This window comes from Cajanus cajan, chromosome 6, assembly GCF_000230855.2.
Source record: "Cajanus cajan strain Asha chromosome 6, NIPB_CcT2T_4, whole genome shotgun sequence".
Classification (NCBI taxonomy): domain Eukaryota; kingdom Viridiplantae; phylum Streptophyta; class Magnoliopsida; order Fabales; family Fabaceae; genus Cajanus; species Cajanus cajan.
Window position 1 is genome coordinate 53,017,071 of NC_138522.1, and position 15,930 is coordinate 53,033,000.

Genomic DNA, 15,930 nt, shown 5'->3' on the forward strand with positions numbered 1-15,930 from the left:
TCAAATGTTTAGGGAGAGGCAACATAGCTTCTCAATGCCCCACCAAAAAGACCATGATTATAAGGGGTAGTTACATCATAAGTGAAGAATCTTACTCTAGTGAAGATAAAAGAAATACTAGTGATAGTGAAGTTGAAAAAGTTGTTCCTTATGATGGAAATCTTTTGATGGTTTGGAGATTTCCTAGAAGTCAACCTAAAGAACCAAATTCACAAAGAGAAAATATTTTTCATACAAGATGTAACATTTCAAAAAAAGCTTTTTCTCTTATTGTGAATAGTGGTTCTTACTACAATTGTTGTAGCACAAGGTTGACTGAAAAGTTGAATCTCACCATTACACCACATCCAAAACCTTACAAACCTCATTGGCTCAATAATGATGGTGATTTAGTGGTTGACCAACAAGTTAAGATCAAGTTTTCCATAGGCAAATATAAAGATAAAGTTTTATGTGATGTGGTGCATATGAAAGATTTCCATATCTTGTTAGGAAGGCTTTGGAAGTTTGATAAGAAATTTATGCACAATGGCCTTACTAATGAGATTAGCTTCATACATAAGGAAAAAAATTTGCTCTTACTCCTCTTTCACCTTCACAAGTCATAGAGAATCAAGTTCAAATGAAAAACAAAAGAGAGGAAAAGAAAAAAAAAAGAATAAAAAGAGTAAGCCTAAAGAAAAAGAAAAAGATGGAAATATTTCTTCCATAGAGTTAATTCAAAAGGAGAATATTTTTGCAAACAAACATGAACTTAGAAGAACTCTCGTTATTTAAACACCTCCTTATCTTCTTCTTTGTAAGAGTACTTTTACTTGCATTGCCACAATTCTTTTACAAGATTCTCTACCTAAGGGGTTGCCTCTTTTTAGGGGCATAGAACATCAAATTGATCTTGTTCCAGGAACTAGTCTACCCAATAGACTAGCTTATAGAACAAGCCCCCAAAAGACTAAGGAAATAAAGTCTCAAGTTCAAAAGTTGTTGGATAAGGGTTGGATTCAAAAGAGCCTAAGTCCTTGTGTTGTATCGATTCTTCTTGTGCCTAAGAAGGATGGGAAATAAAGGATGTGTTATGATTGTAGAGCTATTAATAACATCACCATCAAATATAGGCACCTAATTCCTATGCTTGATGACATGTCGGATGAATTACATGGGTCCACCATATTCTTCAAAATAGATTTGAAAAGTGGTTATCACCAAATTAGAATCAAAGAAGGTGATGAGTGGAAGACTACTTTCAAAACTAAGTTTGGATTATATGAGTGGTTGGTAATGACTTTTGGACTTACCAATGCACCAAGTACAATCATGAAACTCATGAATCATGTCCTAAGGGATTACATAGAAAAGTTTGTTGTAGTTTATTTTGATGACATTTTAGTCTATAACAAGTGTTTGGATGATCATTTAGGACATCTAAAACAAGTTCTTAGGAAAAAACACTCTTTTTGCTAATGTAGAAAAATGTATCTTTTGTATAGATAGTGTAGTGTTCTCAGGATTTGTAGTTAGTATAAAAGGGGTCCATGTGGATCCCGAAAAAATCAATGCCATCTAAGAATGGCCCACCCTTAAAAGTATTAAAGATATTAGACTTTTTCATGGAATTGCTAATTTCTATAGAAGATTTATGCTTGATTTCTCCACACTTGCTTCACCACTCAATAAGTTAGTGAAGAAAGATGTTCCTTTCATTTGGGGTGAAAAGCAAGAAAAAACCTTTCAACTCCTAAAGGATAAGCTCATCGATGCTTCTATTCTAGCCTTGTCAAAATTTTCAAAGAATATTTGAGCTAGAATGTTATGTATTAGGAATTGGAATAGGTACGATTTTGTTACAAGGAGGACATCCCATTGCTTACTTCAATGAAAAATAGCATGGAGCCTCCCTTAACTATCCCACCTATTATAAAGAGCTTTATGCTTTAGTGATTGCCCTCTAAACTTGGGAACACTATCTTGTGTCCAAGGAATTTGTCGTGCATAGTGACCATGTGTCTCTCAAGTATTTGAAGGATCAAGGAAAACTCAATAAGAGACATGCTAAGTGGGTAGAATACTTAGAACAATTTCCTTATATCATCAAATATAAGAAAGGGAAAACTAATATGGTGATTGATGCACTTTCTAGACGCTACACTTTGCTTATCTCTCCTGGATCTCAAACTTTAGGATTTAGATATATATAGGAATTGTATAAGGAAGACCTAGATTTTGCTAGTCTCTAGAGGAATTCCTACTCAAGGCACTAAAAAGATTCTATATTTTTAGGGGGGTACTTGTTTGAAGAAGGAAAATTATGCATACCCTAATGATTTATTAGAAAATTTTTAACAAAAGAGAGCCATGAAGGTAGACTCAGGACATTTTGGAATAAATAAAATCCTTTCCATACTAAAAGAAATTTTTTTTTTGCCCTATATGAAAAAAGATGTCCGATGACATTATTCTAGATGTATAGCTTGCCTTCAAGATAAATCTAAAATAATGCCTCATGGTACATATACACCTATACCAATATACACTTCTCCTTGTGTTGATATTAGTATGGACTTCGTCCTAGGACTTCCAAGAACCCAAAGAAGAATGGATTCCATTTTTGTGGTAATGGATCATTTTTAAAAAAATGGCACACTTTATTCCCTATCACAAAGTGGATGATGCCAGTTATATAACTAGGTTATTTTTCAAAGTGGTTAGAATGCATGGACTACCCAAAACTGTAATGATTCGTCATGGTCCTTACACTAAACGACACAACAACTAACTAAATATCATATATTAAAACAAATACAACATCCCATACAATAATCTTGCATATGTATATATATATATATATATATATATATATATATATGTACAAATAAGTTGTTAGTTAAGAAACTATAACTATCTACACAAAAATCCATCGCCAATAGGTAGTTAACAAAACATCTAGCTCCAATGCCACTGTGTGGCCTCCACTACAACATTCCAACTCTATTTCTATCTCTATCTTGCTCTCATACCACGTATGATTATCACAATCCAAATCACATGGAAATACGTAAGGGTAAGCTAGGAAAAACAATTATATATATATATATATATACACACACAATATAGGAACATCACATTATCATTTCATATTTGATAACACAGTAACAAAGCATCATAGTATACAACACATTTCATCACAGTTTAACATAGTATATGTGCAACACAATCAACTCAACATATCATATACTTAACACAACAACTATAAGTGTCGTCACACATTTCAACTAGGAGATCTCCTACAACAGGGGGAGCAGTTTAAGTAGCTTGATCCTACCAAACTGACAACATAGGGTGATCTTTTCAGGCTTGTTAAATCAACAACAAATTGAGTATAAATCCACAACACAACAACTCAGTTTCTTTGATGTCGTCACGTAAACAAGGAAGTATAGTACTAATGTCAGGATAGAATAGTTGGGTATGGGCCTACCATGGCATTGTAGACCCCTAAAATTGTCCGGGTCGGAAATAAAGCTTGAAGACTCTCGAAGACTGAAGGAAGATCAGCCAGAAGGACTCCTGGAAGGCCCTAGGAGGGTTCTCTGTAGGTCTAGAGGTCTTAGAATAGCTCAAAATAAGGAAGTGGAGGGAATGAAGCCCAATACGGCCGTACTGAACTTAATACGGCCGTATTGAAGCTTCAATACGGCCGCAGTGAACTCAATACGGCGTATTGAAGTTTCTGAAACTTCAATACGGCCGTACTGAAATCAATACGGCCGTATTGAAGCTTCAATACAGCCGCAGTGAAATCAATACGGGCGCATTGAAATTTCTGAATTTCAATACGGCCGTATTGAACTCAATACGACCGTATTGAAGTTCAAAAATTTCAATACGGCCGTATTGCTTCTGTAGGCCGTATTGCGCCTATTCCCTATAAATATGACGTCAATTGGACGTCATTCCACACTTTTTCAGATAGTTTCAACCCTCTCCTTGAGTATTCTGGGGTTTTTGAGCAGTGTTCTGCCCTAGAAATCACTCGGAGAGTTGATCCGACAAAGTTCTTGAGCCCCGAGCCATTTTGCTTGAGGATCGAACCTAGTCGAAGGGAAATCCTCCGGATTTCCATAGTTAAAAGTTTTAGGAAGGAGCAAGCGAGCTTGTAGAGCGAGGGAACGCCAAAAAGCTTCCCAGTTTTACTCAATATATAAAAGCACGCTTCAAGAGGTTTCTTCTTAAATCCTTCCTTTTACTGCTTTCTGTGTGCATATTTAAATTGTCATCATGTAGATAGTTAATTTATAATCGCTTATAATAAATAGGGGTAATTTAGTAATTTTACGTTGTTATTTTAGAAAATAATCTGTCATAGGGAATCCGAAAGGGGCGCTGTGGGGTGCTAACACCTTCCCCACGCGTAACCGACTCCCTTACCCAACTCTGGTTGTAATGGCCAAAGTTGATTTATAAAATCAATTGCCTTATCCCTTTTTCCAATGTTTTAAGTAAAACATTGGTGGCGACTCCACGAACCCTCCTTTTACGAAAACCACTAATCCATGGAGGGTCCCGCTTGGGATTAATATGGATTGGTGAGACATTTTAATAAATAAATTGGATAAGATCGACAAGGTCTCAGTTTGAGAACAAGTCGTTCTAATAATCCAATACCTTTTCAAAACTAAAATAAAAGCGAGCTCGACCGTCTTCGCGACCGCCGAGGCCCGTTTGGGCCGGTGGCGACAGATGGCGACTCCACTGGGGATAGCTTCGAGAGTCAGTCCCATTTAGTGACAGATTATTTTTAACAAATAAAAGTTAAAATTACTTCATTACCCCTTGCTTGTATGATAACATGATTTATTATATGGCTTTAAAATAACTGTTGTATGTTTAAATTCCGCAATTGTTTGAAATACAAACTGTACACAAACCTTTGCACACAACAGTTCCCTCTATACCCGGGGGCATGAGTGATTAACCATAGGGAGTGGATGTTAGTACGGCCGGTTGTCGAATGGGTCTATAGGTGCCCGTAGACCGTTGTCGGAAAACATCACTCAAGGTGATAACCATGAACTTGAGTCCGACGGTGCGTTGGAGCTTTCCATCGACCTACGATGAGAGGAATTGGGTCCCTATAATGGGGGCACCTTGGGGGCCTCAGACCGGTGAGAACAGTTAGAACCTACCTTGAATATGCACCATTTCTGCAGGATACCCCTACCTCGTGATTCGCTCGTGACTGTTCGTGGATGAGTGAATTGTTTGTGCATTGATTATGTGACATTGTATGAGCATACATTGCATTATTTAAACATACAACATTCCTTTTTTTTAAAATAAGAATAAATGGGAATAAGAATCTTCCATTACATGGTGTTAACATCTACCTTCATTACATTCATATAGGTAGTTTCCCTTTTCACCCAAAAATACAAAAAATATAATAAATAAAAATACCCAAAAAAGAAAAAAGGGTTATTTATCCAAACCAAGCAATATCATGCATCATCTTAGGGACATCCCGAAAACATGATAATGCTTAGTTCAATAAACACAATGCATGCATATTCATCGCCATCATCTCATATCATGCATATAGATCATGGAGGGATCTAGGAGTCATTCATACATCTCTCCTAGTAATCCATTAATAAACATTAATAAAAAGAAAGGATTAGTCGATGCGTATGTTCAAAGAATGGATCGCACGCCGTTCGTTATCAAGTGTAAGCCAACAACCGTGCCAATCGAGCGCACATCAACTCCGTTGTTGGTAATCAAGACGAATAAAGGGGAAGGTCCGACACCATTAAGGATCACAGTCCCAAGGCCTTTCCCTTACAAATCAAATAAGGCTGTGCCGTGGATATACGACATCCACCTTTCTGCCGACAGCGATATCTCTAACATCGCTGGACTTGGGGGCATGACTAGGAGTGGCAGGATCTACACTCCCGAAGATCTACAAGAAAAAGCTCCCAAGAATAAAGAAAAAGGAAAAGATAAAACCGAGGAAAAAGAATCCGAGGAGGAGACAGACGAGCTGTTAAAGTTTATCCGACAGAGCGAGTACTCCATCATGGATCAACTTCATAAGACGCCAGCAAAGATTACTCTGTTGTCGTTGATCCTATGCTCCGAACCGCATCGGCAAGCTCTGTTGAAAGTCTTGAACGAGGCATACGTGTCGCACACTATCTCCCAAGACAAGTTTGAGGGGATTGTTAGTCACATCACGGCTAATGATCACCTCACCTTCATCGATGAAGAAATCCCCACCGAGGGATCAAACCACAACAAGCCCTTGCACATCTCTATAAAGTGCAAGGAGTATCACATCGCTAAAAGTCTTGGTAGATAATGGATCTTCCTTGAACGTAATGCCAAAAAGAACGCTCAAGCAATTGGCAATCAAGGGAGTCCAAATGCGCCCGAGCAACATGATCGTCCGAGCTTTCGACGGTTCTAAAAGAGAAGTGGTGGGAGAGATCAATCTTCCAATCCAAATTGGACCCACTATCTTCAACGTCGAATTTCAAGTGATGGACATTACTCCAACATACAGCTGTCTCCTTGGCCGACCTTGGATTCATGATGCAAAAACTATTCCTTCTACGCTCCACCAGAAAGTCAAGTTCATAGTGGGTGACAAACTGGTGACTGTACAAGCTGAAGATGACATACTCATCAGCAAGCCATCCAACATACCTTATGTGGATGCAGCAGAGGAAGCTTTAGAAACCGCCTTCCAAGCATTGGAAATTGTCAATGTTGAAACGTTTCCCCAAGAAATGAAGAAGGTAGCTCCATACTTGCCAGAACAAGGATTGGGCAAGTACTCCCAAGGAATCCCGGAGCTACCTATTATCAAGGACAATCCGGGGAAACAAGGGTTAGGATACAACCCTGTTAAAGATCAAAGAACGAAGAGGAATCAAGATCCTTCTCGACGTTCTTTAAGCCAGATCTTTAGGAAGGCTGGTTCACAAACGTCAAGGCCAGCTGTCGTCATCAAGTGTCCTTTTCCTTCTAATAGGGATGTATAGACTCAGTGACTATTAGAGATCACTCCTCGGGGACAGCCCGACCCCCGAGCCTCGATAGGGCACATGTTTCCGCTGCGATTATAATAAAATCATTCTTCATTAATTTCTTATTGCTTCTTTTCTTGCTTGCAATAAAATTCTAAACCACATTATTTAACCCTGTTTGAATGAACATAAGTGAGGTTAAAATCGTCTTAATAATCAATAAACCCGCATCATTTTTATGTGGAAGTGTGCATGACAGCTTGGAGCACCTTTTCTTGGCATCAATAAGTGCCATCATGGATAAAAGAAATCCTAAAGATAATAAGCTCGGCAGGAAACCCAAAAAGGGGACTGCGCAAAAATAAGAGCAAAAGACCCGCTAGGAATCCCACGAAAAGGGTGACCTAGGCAAAAATTAGGGTTACAAAATAATGAACAAAAACAAAAGCCCGCTAAGACATCACAAATGGGTGTTTTAGGCAAAAGTTAGGGCCGTCAAAAAAGAAAAACAAAATAAATCCATGATGGTACCATCAATTGAATTCAACAAGGGGCTCAAGAAAAGCTATCCAAGTTGTCAAAACACAATCATTAATAACAAAGATGTGCTTAACCTCATAAGTGTTTAATCGAACAAGCCTAAACACATAAGCCTACCATGGCCAGCCATTCTTACAAAATCCATTTTTCAAAAATAAAATAATCCCCTCTAAAACACAAACTTTTGAAAATATATATCTTTTCCTTCTTTTCTCTCTTGTCCCAACGATTTTTGAATAATCTAGTGGAAACATGGAGATATAGTGGTCAATAGGAGGGTTGACACATCTTCTAAAGAAAGGGAAGAATCATTTGGTTGATGACACCAAAATCAAATATGCATCATTCCTCGGTAACAGAAATCGGCAGAGCACAGTCCGTCTGGAGGAATGGCAAAATCCAAACACAAAAACGCATCGGTTAATTCTTTTGAAAAAAGAATCAAATAGAATTAGGTGCATCATACTGCATACATGCATACAGATGATAGGTGTACTGGAAGATCACTTATTCTCTGTTTATTGAAAAAACAAAAAATATATAAACTTCAGAAAAAACAATACGCCCGTATCATGTTCAGTACGCCCGTACCAAAATTAGGGTTATGAACAAATTTTCAATTCAATACGGGCATACTGAAATGGATGCGGCCGTATTGGCCATAAAGAAATTTTCAAAGACCTCGTCATGAGGCAACTACATAAATTAGAAAAAATAGGAAAAATTGCTTGTGTATGACAGCAGCAAACAAAATGCAAAGATTCAGAAAATCAACAGCGTCATACAAAATAACTGAGCCTGGAGAGGCTTGCCGAAAGAATACTCTCAAAATAACTGAGCCTGGAGAGGCTTGCTGAAAGAATACTCTCAAAATAACTGAGCCTGGAGAGGCTTGCCGAAAGAATACTCTCAAAATAACTGAGCCTGGAGAGGCTTGCCGAAAGAATACTCTCAGAATAACTGAGCCTGGAGAGGCTTGCCGAAAGAATACTCTCTCAAAATAACTGAGCCTGGAGAGGCTCGCCGAAATAATACTCTCTCAAAATAACTGAGCCTGGAGAGGCTCGCCGAAATAATACTCTCTCAAAATAACTGAGCCTGGAGAGGCTCGCCGAAATAATACTCTCTCAGAATAATTGAGCCTGGAGAGGCTCGCCGAAATAATACTCTCTCAGAATAACTGAGACATTTCTATACAGAAAAAGCCAAAACCAACAAAAAAGGCAAAAATACAGAAATCAACAAAAATACAGAAAAAGCCGAACTCAACAAAAAAGGCAAAAACACAGAAAAAGCCAAAATCAACAAAAAAGGCAAAAACACAGAAAAAGCCAAAATCGAAAAAAGGGCAAAATACAGAAAATCCAACAAATCATACAGAATAATTGAGCCTGGAGAGGCTCGCCGAAATAATACTCTCTCAGAATAACTGAGCCTGGAGAGGCTTGCCTAAATAATACTCCCGCAGAATAATTGAGCCTGGAGAGGCTTGCCGAAATAATACTCCTTCAGAATAATTGAGCCTGGAGAGGCTCGCCGAAATAATACTCTTTCATCATAACTAAAGCCTGGAGAGGCTTGCCTAAATAATACTCCCGCAGAATAATTGAGCCTGGAGAGGCTTGCCGAAATAATACTCCTTCAGAATAATTGAGCCTGGAGAGGCTCGCCGAAATAATACTCTTTCATCATAACTAAAGCCTGGAGAGGCTTGCAGAAATAATACTCTCAGAATATTTGAGCCTGGAGAGGCTTGCTGAAATAATACTCTTTCAGAATAATTGAGCCTGGAGAGGCTTGCAGAAATAATACTTCCTCAGAATAACTAAAGCCTGGAGAGGCTTGCAGAAATAATACTCCCCCAACTGTACAGAATAAATGAGCCTGGAGAGGCTCGCAGAAATAATACTCCCCAGAGAAACCTCAACTCAAGCTCACGGAACGAATCCCCAGCGAGAGCTATCAAAGCAAAATCGACGCAATCCCCAATGGAAGTGCGATCATCCAAACAGTATATACAAGTCAAAGGACTTAACACTTCCTCAGTGGAAGATAGCTCTCCGACTCAAAGCGCTGAGTGAGGCTAAGCCTGCAGAGGCTTCCTAAATAATACTCTGGGATACATAAGATCCCTCATTCCCCAATCGCCTACTCAGAGGCATCCCTGCAAAAGGAGAAAAATCAAAAAATATCAATAAATATTCCCCAAGCGGAATCCGGCACTCAGCCGAACACTGAACCCCAATTCCTCAGTCGCCTACATAAGAGGCACTCCTTCAAAAGGAAAAATCATAAAAAGATCAATAATCATTCCCCAAGTGGAATCCGGCTCTCAGCCTATCATTGAACATCAAGATGATCTGCCTAACAGAAGAGGCCAATCACAACCAATGACAAAATCCCCTGGCGGATAACAGCCTACACAGAGGCAACAAAATCCAGAAAATCAAAAAGAGATACCCGAATAAGGATAAACCGGGATACTCCACCAACGTCAAAGGACGTCAGCCAAACATAAGGCATCGCTCAAACTCAGAGAGAAAGAGCATCTGTGTCTATACCCCAAGGAGTCAGAAATTCCCCAAGGGTACCAACAATGCAATGCAAGTTGGGGCACAAGAACCTATGAATGACTGCACATCCCCTAGACGGATCCCTGCGTTATCCAGCCCTCAGTGGCACAAAAATCAAAAACAATCGTCGAAGCAGCATCGTGGACTGTGGAGACAAAATCAACATCCAGAATCCCCAGCGGATAACAGCCTACACAGAGGCAGCAAAAATCAGAAAATCAAAAAGAGATACCCGAATAAGGATGAACCGGGATACTCCACCAACGTCAAAGGACGTCAGCCAAACATAAGGCATCGCTCAACTCAGAGAGAAAGAGCATCTGTGTCTATACCCCAAGGAGTCAGAAATTCCCCAAGGGTACCAACAATGCAATGCAAGTTGGAGCACAGGAACCTGTGAATAACTGCACATCCCCTAGACGGATCCCTGCGTTATCCAGCCCTCAGTGGCACAAAATAAAAAAAAAAACAAAACCGTCGAAGCAGCATCGTGGACTGTGGAGACAAAATCATCACAAATCCCTGAAAAGGAGATATTCACGCTACCCCCGTCGTCACAAACACGGAGGTATGCAGCTTCCGGCTCAAGCAATGAGCTAAGCTATCTCTGGAAATGAGGCACTCACTGCTTACCGTCGTCACAAGGGTACTTAGCTCCCGGCTCGAACAAAGAGTGAAGCTAAGCCTGGAGAGGCGGTACTCACAGCTTCCAGCTTGGGCAGCAAGCAAAGCAAAGCCTGGAGAGGCGAAACTCACACTGCTCACCGTCGTCACAAAGGTACTTAGCTTCCGGCTCGAACAAAGAGTGAAGCTAAGCCTGGAGAGGCGGTACTCACAGCTTCCAGCTTGGGCAGCAAGCAAAGCAAAGCCTGGAGAGGCGAAACTCACACTGCTCACCGTCGTCACAAAGGTGCTTAGTTTCCGGCTCGAACAAAGAGCGAGACTAAGCCTGGAGAGGCGAAACTCACACTGCTCACCGTCGTCACAAAGGTGCTTAGTTTCCGGCTCGAACAAAGAGCGAGACTAAGCCTGGAGAGGCGAAACTCACACTGCTACCGTTGTCACAAGGGTACTTAGCTCCCGGCTCGAACAAAGAGTGAAGCTAAGCCTGGAGAGGCGGTATTCACAGCTTCCAGCTTGGGCAGCAAGCAAAGCAAAACCTGGAGAGGCTACTCGACAATTTTCCACCGGAAGACACTACAAGTCAGAAGGTTGGCTTATTACCCGGACAATTGGGTCAACTCCTTTACTTGTCAATCGATGCACTAAAAAGACCGTTTGACTAAGTAAAGGGGGGGCAGCTGTAGACCCCTAAAATTGTCCGGGTCGGAAATAAAGCTTGAAGACTCTCGAAGACTGAAGGAAGATCAGCCAGAAGGACTCCTGGAAGGCCCTAGGAGGGTTCTCTGTAGGTCTAGAGGTCTTAGAATAGCTCAAAATAAGGAAGTGGAGGGAATGAAGCCCAATACGGCCGTACTGAACTTAATACGGCCGTATTGAAGCTTCAATACGGCCGCAGTGAACTCAATACGGCGTATTGAAGTTTCTGAAACTTCAATACGGCCGTACTGAAATCAATACGGCCGTATTGAAGCTTCAATACAGCCGCAGTGAAATCAATACGGGCGCATTGAAATTTCTGAATTTCAATACGGCCGTATTGAACTCAATACGACCGTATTGAAGTTCAAAAATTTCAATACGGCCGTATTGCTTCTGTAGGCCGTATTGCGCCTATTCCCTATAAATATGACGTCAATTGGACGTCATTCCACACTTTTTCAGATAGTTTCAACCCTCTCCTTGAGTATTCTGGGGTTTTTGAGCAGTGTTCTGCCCTAGAAATCACTCGGAGAGTTGATCCGACAAAGTTCTTGAGCCCCGAGCCATTTTGCTTGAGGATCGAACCTAGTCGAAGGGAAATCCTCCGGATTTCCATAGTTAAAAGTTTTAGGAAGGAGCAAGCGAGCTTGTAGAGCGAGGGAACGCCAAAAAGCTTCCCAGTTTTACTCAATATATAAAAGCACGCTTCAAGAGGTTTCTTCTTAAATCCTTCCTTTTACTGCTTTCTGTGTGCATATTTAAACTGTCATCATGTAGATAGTTAATTTATAATCGCTTATAATAAATAGGGGTAATTTAGTAATTTTACGTTGTTATTTTAGAAAATAATCTGTCATAGGGAATCCGAAAGGGGCGCTGTGGGGTGCTAACACCTTCCCCACGCGTAACCGACTCCCTTACCCAACTCTGGTTGTAATGGCCAAAGTTGATTTATAAAATCAATTGCCTTATCCCTTTTTCCAATGTTTTGAGTAAAACATTGGTGGCGACTCCACGAACCCTCCTTTTACGAAAACCACTAATCCATGGAGGGTCCCGCTTGGGATTAATATGGATTGGTGAGACATTTTAATAAATAAATTGGATAAGATCGACAAGGTCTCAGTTTGAGAACAAGTCGTTCTAATAATCCAATACCTTTTCAAAACTAAAATAAAAGCGAGCTCGACCGTCTTCGCGACCGCCGAGGCCCGTTTGGGCCGGTGCGACAGGCATTAGCTAGCTTAACTAAACCTTTTGTAGGATTATCCCACTAACTATCCTCCAAATACTATAACCTTTCGATACTCGGTTAAGAACTAAGTTTCCAACTTTCAACTTCACATCATGTTAACTTAAACAACATATATCTTTAAAACATTAACATCTTAAGAAAACAACATCATAAATCAACTTAAGCAATTAAAATAACTTACAACTTAATTATTTTTCAACAACTAATACAACTTAACCAAATCACTTATTGTAAAATGACAACCTTCACATAAAACAGTGAGTAGGGAGTTTTGCCACTCCTATCATGCTCATCTTTATTTAATATGAAAGACAATAAGATTTTCTACAACTTTCATGGAGAACTCGAGTCCTAATTCCATCATCTACCATGTTGAAAATTGTTAAAACCGTAACAGTTACCTAAATGTTGACAGCTTGATCTTTTCCCACTAAAAAGGTCATAACAAGAGTTATAGACATTTTTAGGTGATTCTAATGTCATTAGAAAGATAACATCCAAGGCTACAACTTTTATGAAGACAACAAAGTCTAATTCAGAAAGCACCAAACCTCTCAATTGTTCCAAAACCCCTCAGCAAATTCCTTCCAGAAACACACCTGATTCTGGTATCCAAAAGTGCTCAACGGTTTATAAAGCACTTAACAGTTTTCTTTTAGAGACACCCCTTATTTCCATATGCAAAATCTCTTAACGGTTCTTAAACCACTCAACGATTTTCTTGGCAAAAACTCACCTATTTCCAGTACATAAAAAGTGCTCAGCAGTTTCCAAACCGCTCAGTGGTTTTCTTGATAGAGACTCACCTATTTTCAATACACAAAAAGCGCTCAGTGGTTTCATGAAAAAAACCACCTCTATTTTTTTTTTGCATTTTTGGTTCTCCACACCTAAAACTCGAACAATCCCCACATGCAATAGTAGAAACAACACATATACATATAAAAAAATTCATTTTTAACCATAGAAATAACATGCAACAAAAACTTTACCAAAATCATCAATTCACGTTAACATGCATTAAGAACACCTAACTCAACACACACTTTTTTTTTCCTTCAAGATCCAACCATCTAGTCACAATTTCCATGGTTCAAACAACATTTTGTTGCACCAATTCCACAAAAAACAAGTCTAGCTTCCCTCACCTTGATTTCAAGTTGTCCGAGGAAGAAGAAAAAGAGAACGAATAACTTCAAGGTAGAAGAAGAGAAGGAGAAGACGACCTCTACACACCATAACTCAAAGTTCCCAACCCCGGAGCTCGGACTTCCTCACCTCTTCTAGTGATCAACTATGAAAATGGTAAGGAAGGAAAGAAGACTTAAGTGAAAAATGAAAAAGAAAAGAGAAAGGGAAAGAAAGAAGAAGTTTTCTCCCTCTAAGTTATATTTTACAATACACCCCAACAACATGAATTTTTGTCTCCGAATATCACTTACTTAAGAATAAGAATGGATATTTCTTCCTACACTGCTCCTCAACCTCCCAAGTGGCTTCACTAGTAGTTGTATCCCACAAAATCTTCACCAAGTTGATGGACTTGCCCCAAAATTCCTTCAACTTGTGATCAATCACAACTACAAATCTCTTCTCATATGTTAGGTTCTCTCTAACTTGAACCTCATCCATATCAACAACATGACTCAGGTCATGAATATACTTCATCAACTAGGAGAAATGAAATACATTGTGTAGGTTGGAAAGGAAAGGTGGAAATGCCAATTGATAAGCTACCAGAGCTGCATGACGAAGGATCCGATAAGGAAAAATGAATCATGATGTCAATTTCTTAGGCCTGATCGCTCTTCTCACTCCATAAGTGGGTCTCACCTTCAAAAACACATGTTCTCCCTCAACAAACTCTAGAGGCTTCCTCCTCTTATTAGCATATGATTTCTGCCTACTCTAGGTAGTCCCCATCCTCTCTTGAATCTACTTCAGCCTCTTAGTAGTTTGTAGTACTAACTCAGGCCCCAACACTACCGATTCACCATCTTGGTACCAACATAGAGGACTCCTACACCTCCTGCCATACAAGGCCTCAAATGGTGTCATCCCAATGTTGGCATGAAAACTATTATTGTACGTAAACTTCACTAATGGTAGGACCTCCTCCCCACTTCCCAAGTGGTCTAACACATAAGCCCTCAACAAATCCTCCAAGGATCGAATAGTCCTCTCCAACTGGCCATCCATTTGTGGATGATATGCAAAACTCAACCTCAACCTCGTCCCTAGTGCTTGGTGTAGACTCTACCAAAATCTAGAAGTCAACCTCGAATCTTGATCAGAAATAATATTAGAAGACACCTCGTGTAACCATACTATTTCCCTCACATATAATTGTGTCAACTTTTTCAAGGACCACTTGATATTAACAGGCAAGAAATGTGTGAACTTGCTTAACCTTTCAACAATCACTAGATAACATCACTATTCCTAGCTGACCTAGGCAACCCTACAATAAAATCCATAGTGATAATATCCAATTTCCACCCTGGGATCTCCATCAACTAAAGCAAACCACTCAACTTTTGTTGCTCAACTTTCACATTTTACAAGTTAGACAGGCTGCCACATACTCTACAATGTCTCTCTTCATACCAGACCACCAAAAAATCTTCTTGAGGTCTTGGTACATCATAGCCATACCAGGATGTATGCTAAAACCTACTTTTGCGACCTTCCTCCAAGATATCTTTCCTCAACTCATAATCTTAAGGCAGGAAAATTCTTCCCTTAAACCTCAAAATTTCATCTCTACCCAACTCAAAACCAAATGCTTTCTCTGTGCCTAATAACCCAAAAATCTTCACCAACTTAGGATCTTGCAACTATTTCAGCCCAACTTGCTTCAATAACTCACTAGCTATGATGGTCATTGATGAGGTTTTTGTTAACACTCCACTTGGCAAGCATACCAAGTTTTGTTGTAGAAATACAGTATCTTCCTCAGAGATTTGAGAGTTTAGTAATTCTTACTCTAATGATTAATAAAGAGACGTTGATATGATTGGTAGTGAACTAATGTGAAGTAAAATTTAGACGATAATGTAAAAGTTATAAGAACAATTAGATGAAACAAGGATTGGACCCTGAAGCACTTGCTAACTCTTAAATCTTCTTAAAATAAATTTGAGTTCAATTTCATTACTTCCACATTCATTTAGTAATTCAACAAGATTCCTCAAAGTTGAATCCTAAAGTG

At 39.5% G+C, this 15,930-nt stretch overlaps 1 protein-coding gene across 1 annotated transcript; it reads right to left on the reverse strand.

The window, feature by feature from the left end:
* Positions 1–13,254: 13,254 nt before the first annotated feature.
* Positions 13,255–14,918, reverse strand: LOC145958756 (uncharacterized). Its single transcript, XM_083076291.1, has 4 exons — positions 14,706–14,918; positions 14,162–14,390; positions 13,456–13,525; positions 13,255–13,324 (listed from the first exon to the last, which is right to left on the reverse strand). Exons 1-4 carry the CDS (start codon positions 14,916–14,918, stop codon positions 13,255–13,257), a joined length of 582 nt encoding a protein of 193 aa, XP_082932417.1.
* Between the last annotated feature and the right edge of the window lie 1,012 nt (positions 14,919–15,930).

What these genes read in the sequence shown, in the direction of transcription:
- LOC145958756 (XM_083076291.1), bottom strand. Translation starts at nt 14,918, where the DNA reads ATGGATGGCCAGTTGGAGAGGACTATTCGATCCTTGGAGGATTTGTTG. An exon ending in GGTACCAAGATGGTGAATCG is followed by an intron (nt 14,391 to 14,705) that starts GTAGTGTTGGGG and finishes CATTTCTCCTAG; the next exon opens with TTGATGAAGTATATTCATGA. An exon ending in ATATCCATTCTTATTCTTAA is followed by an intron (nt 13,526 to 14,161) that starts GTAAGTGATATT and finishes TATTGAAAATAG; the next exon opens with GTGAGTCTCTATCAAGAAAA.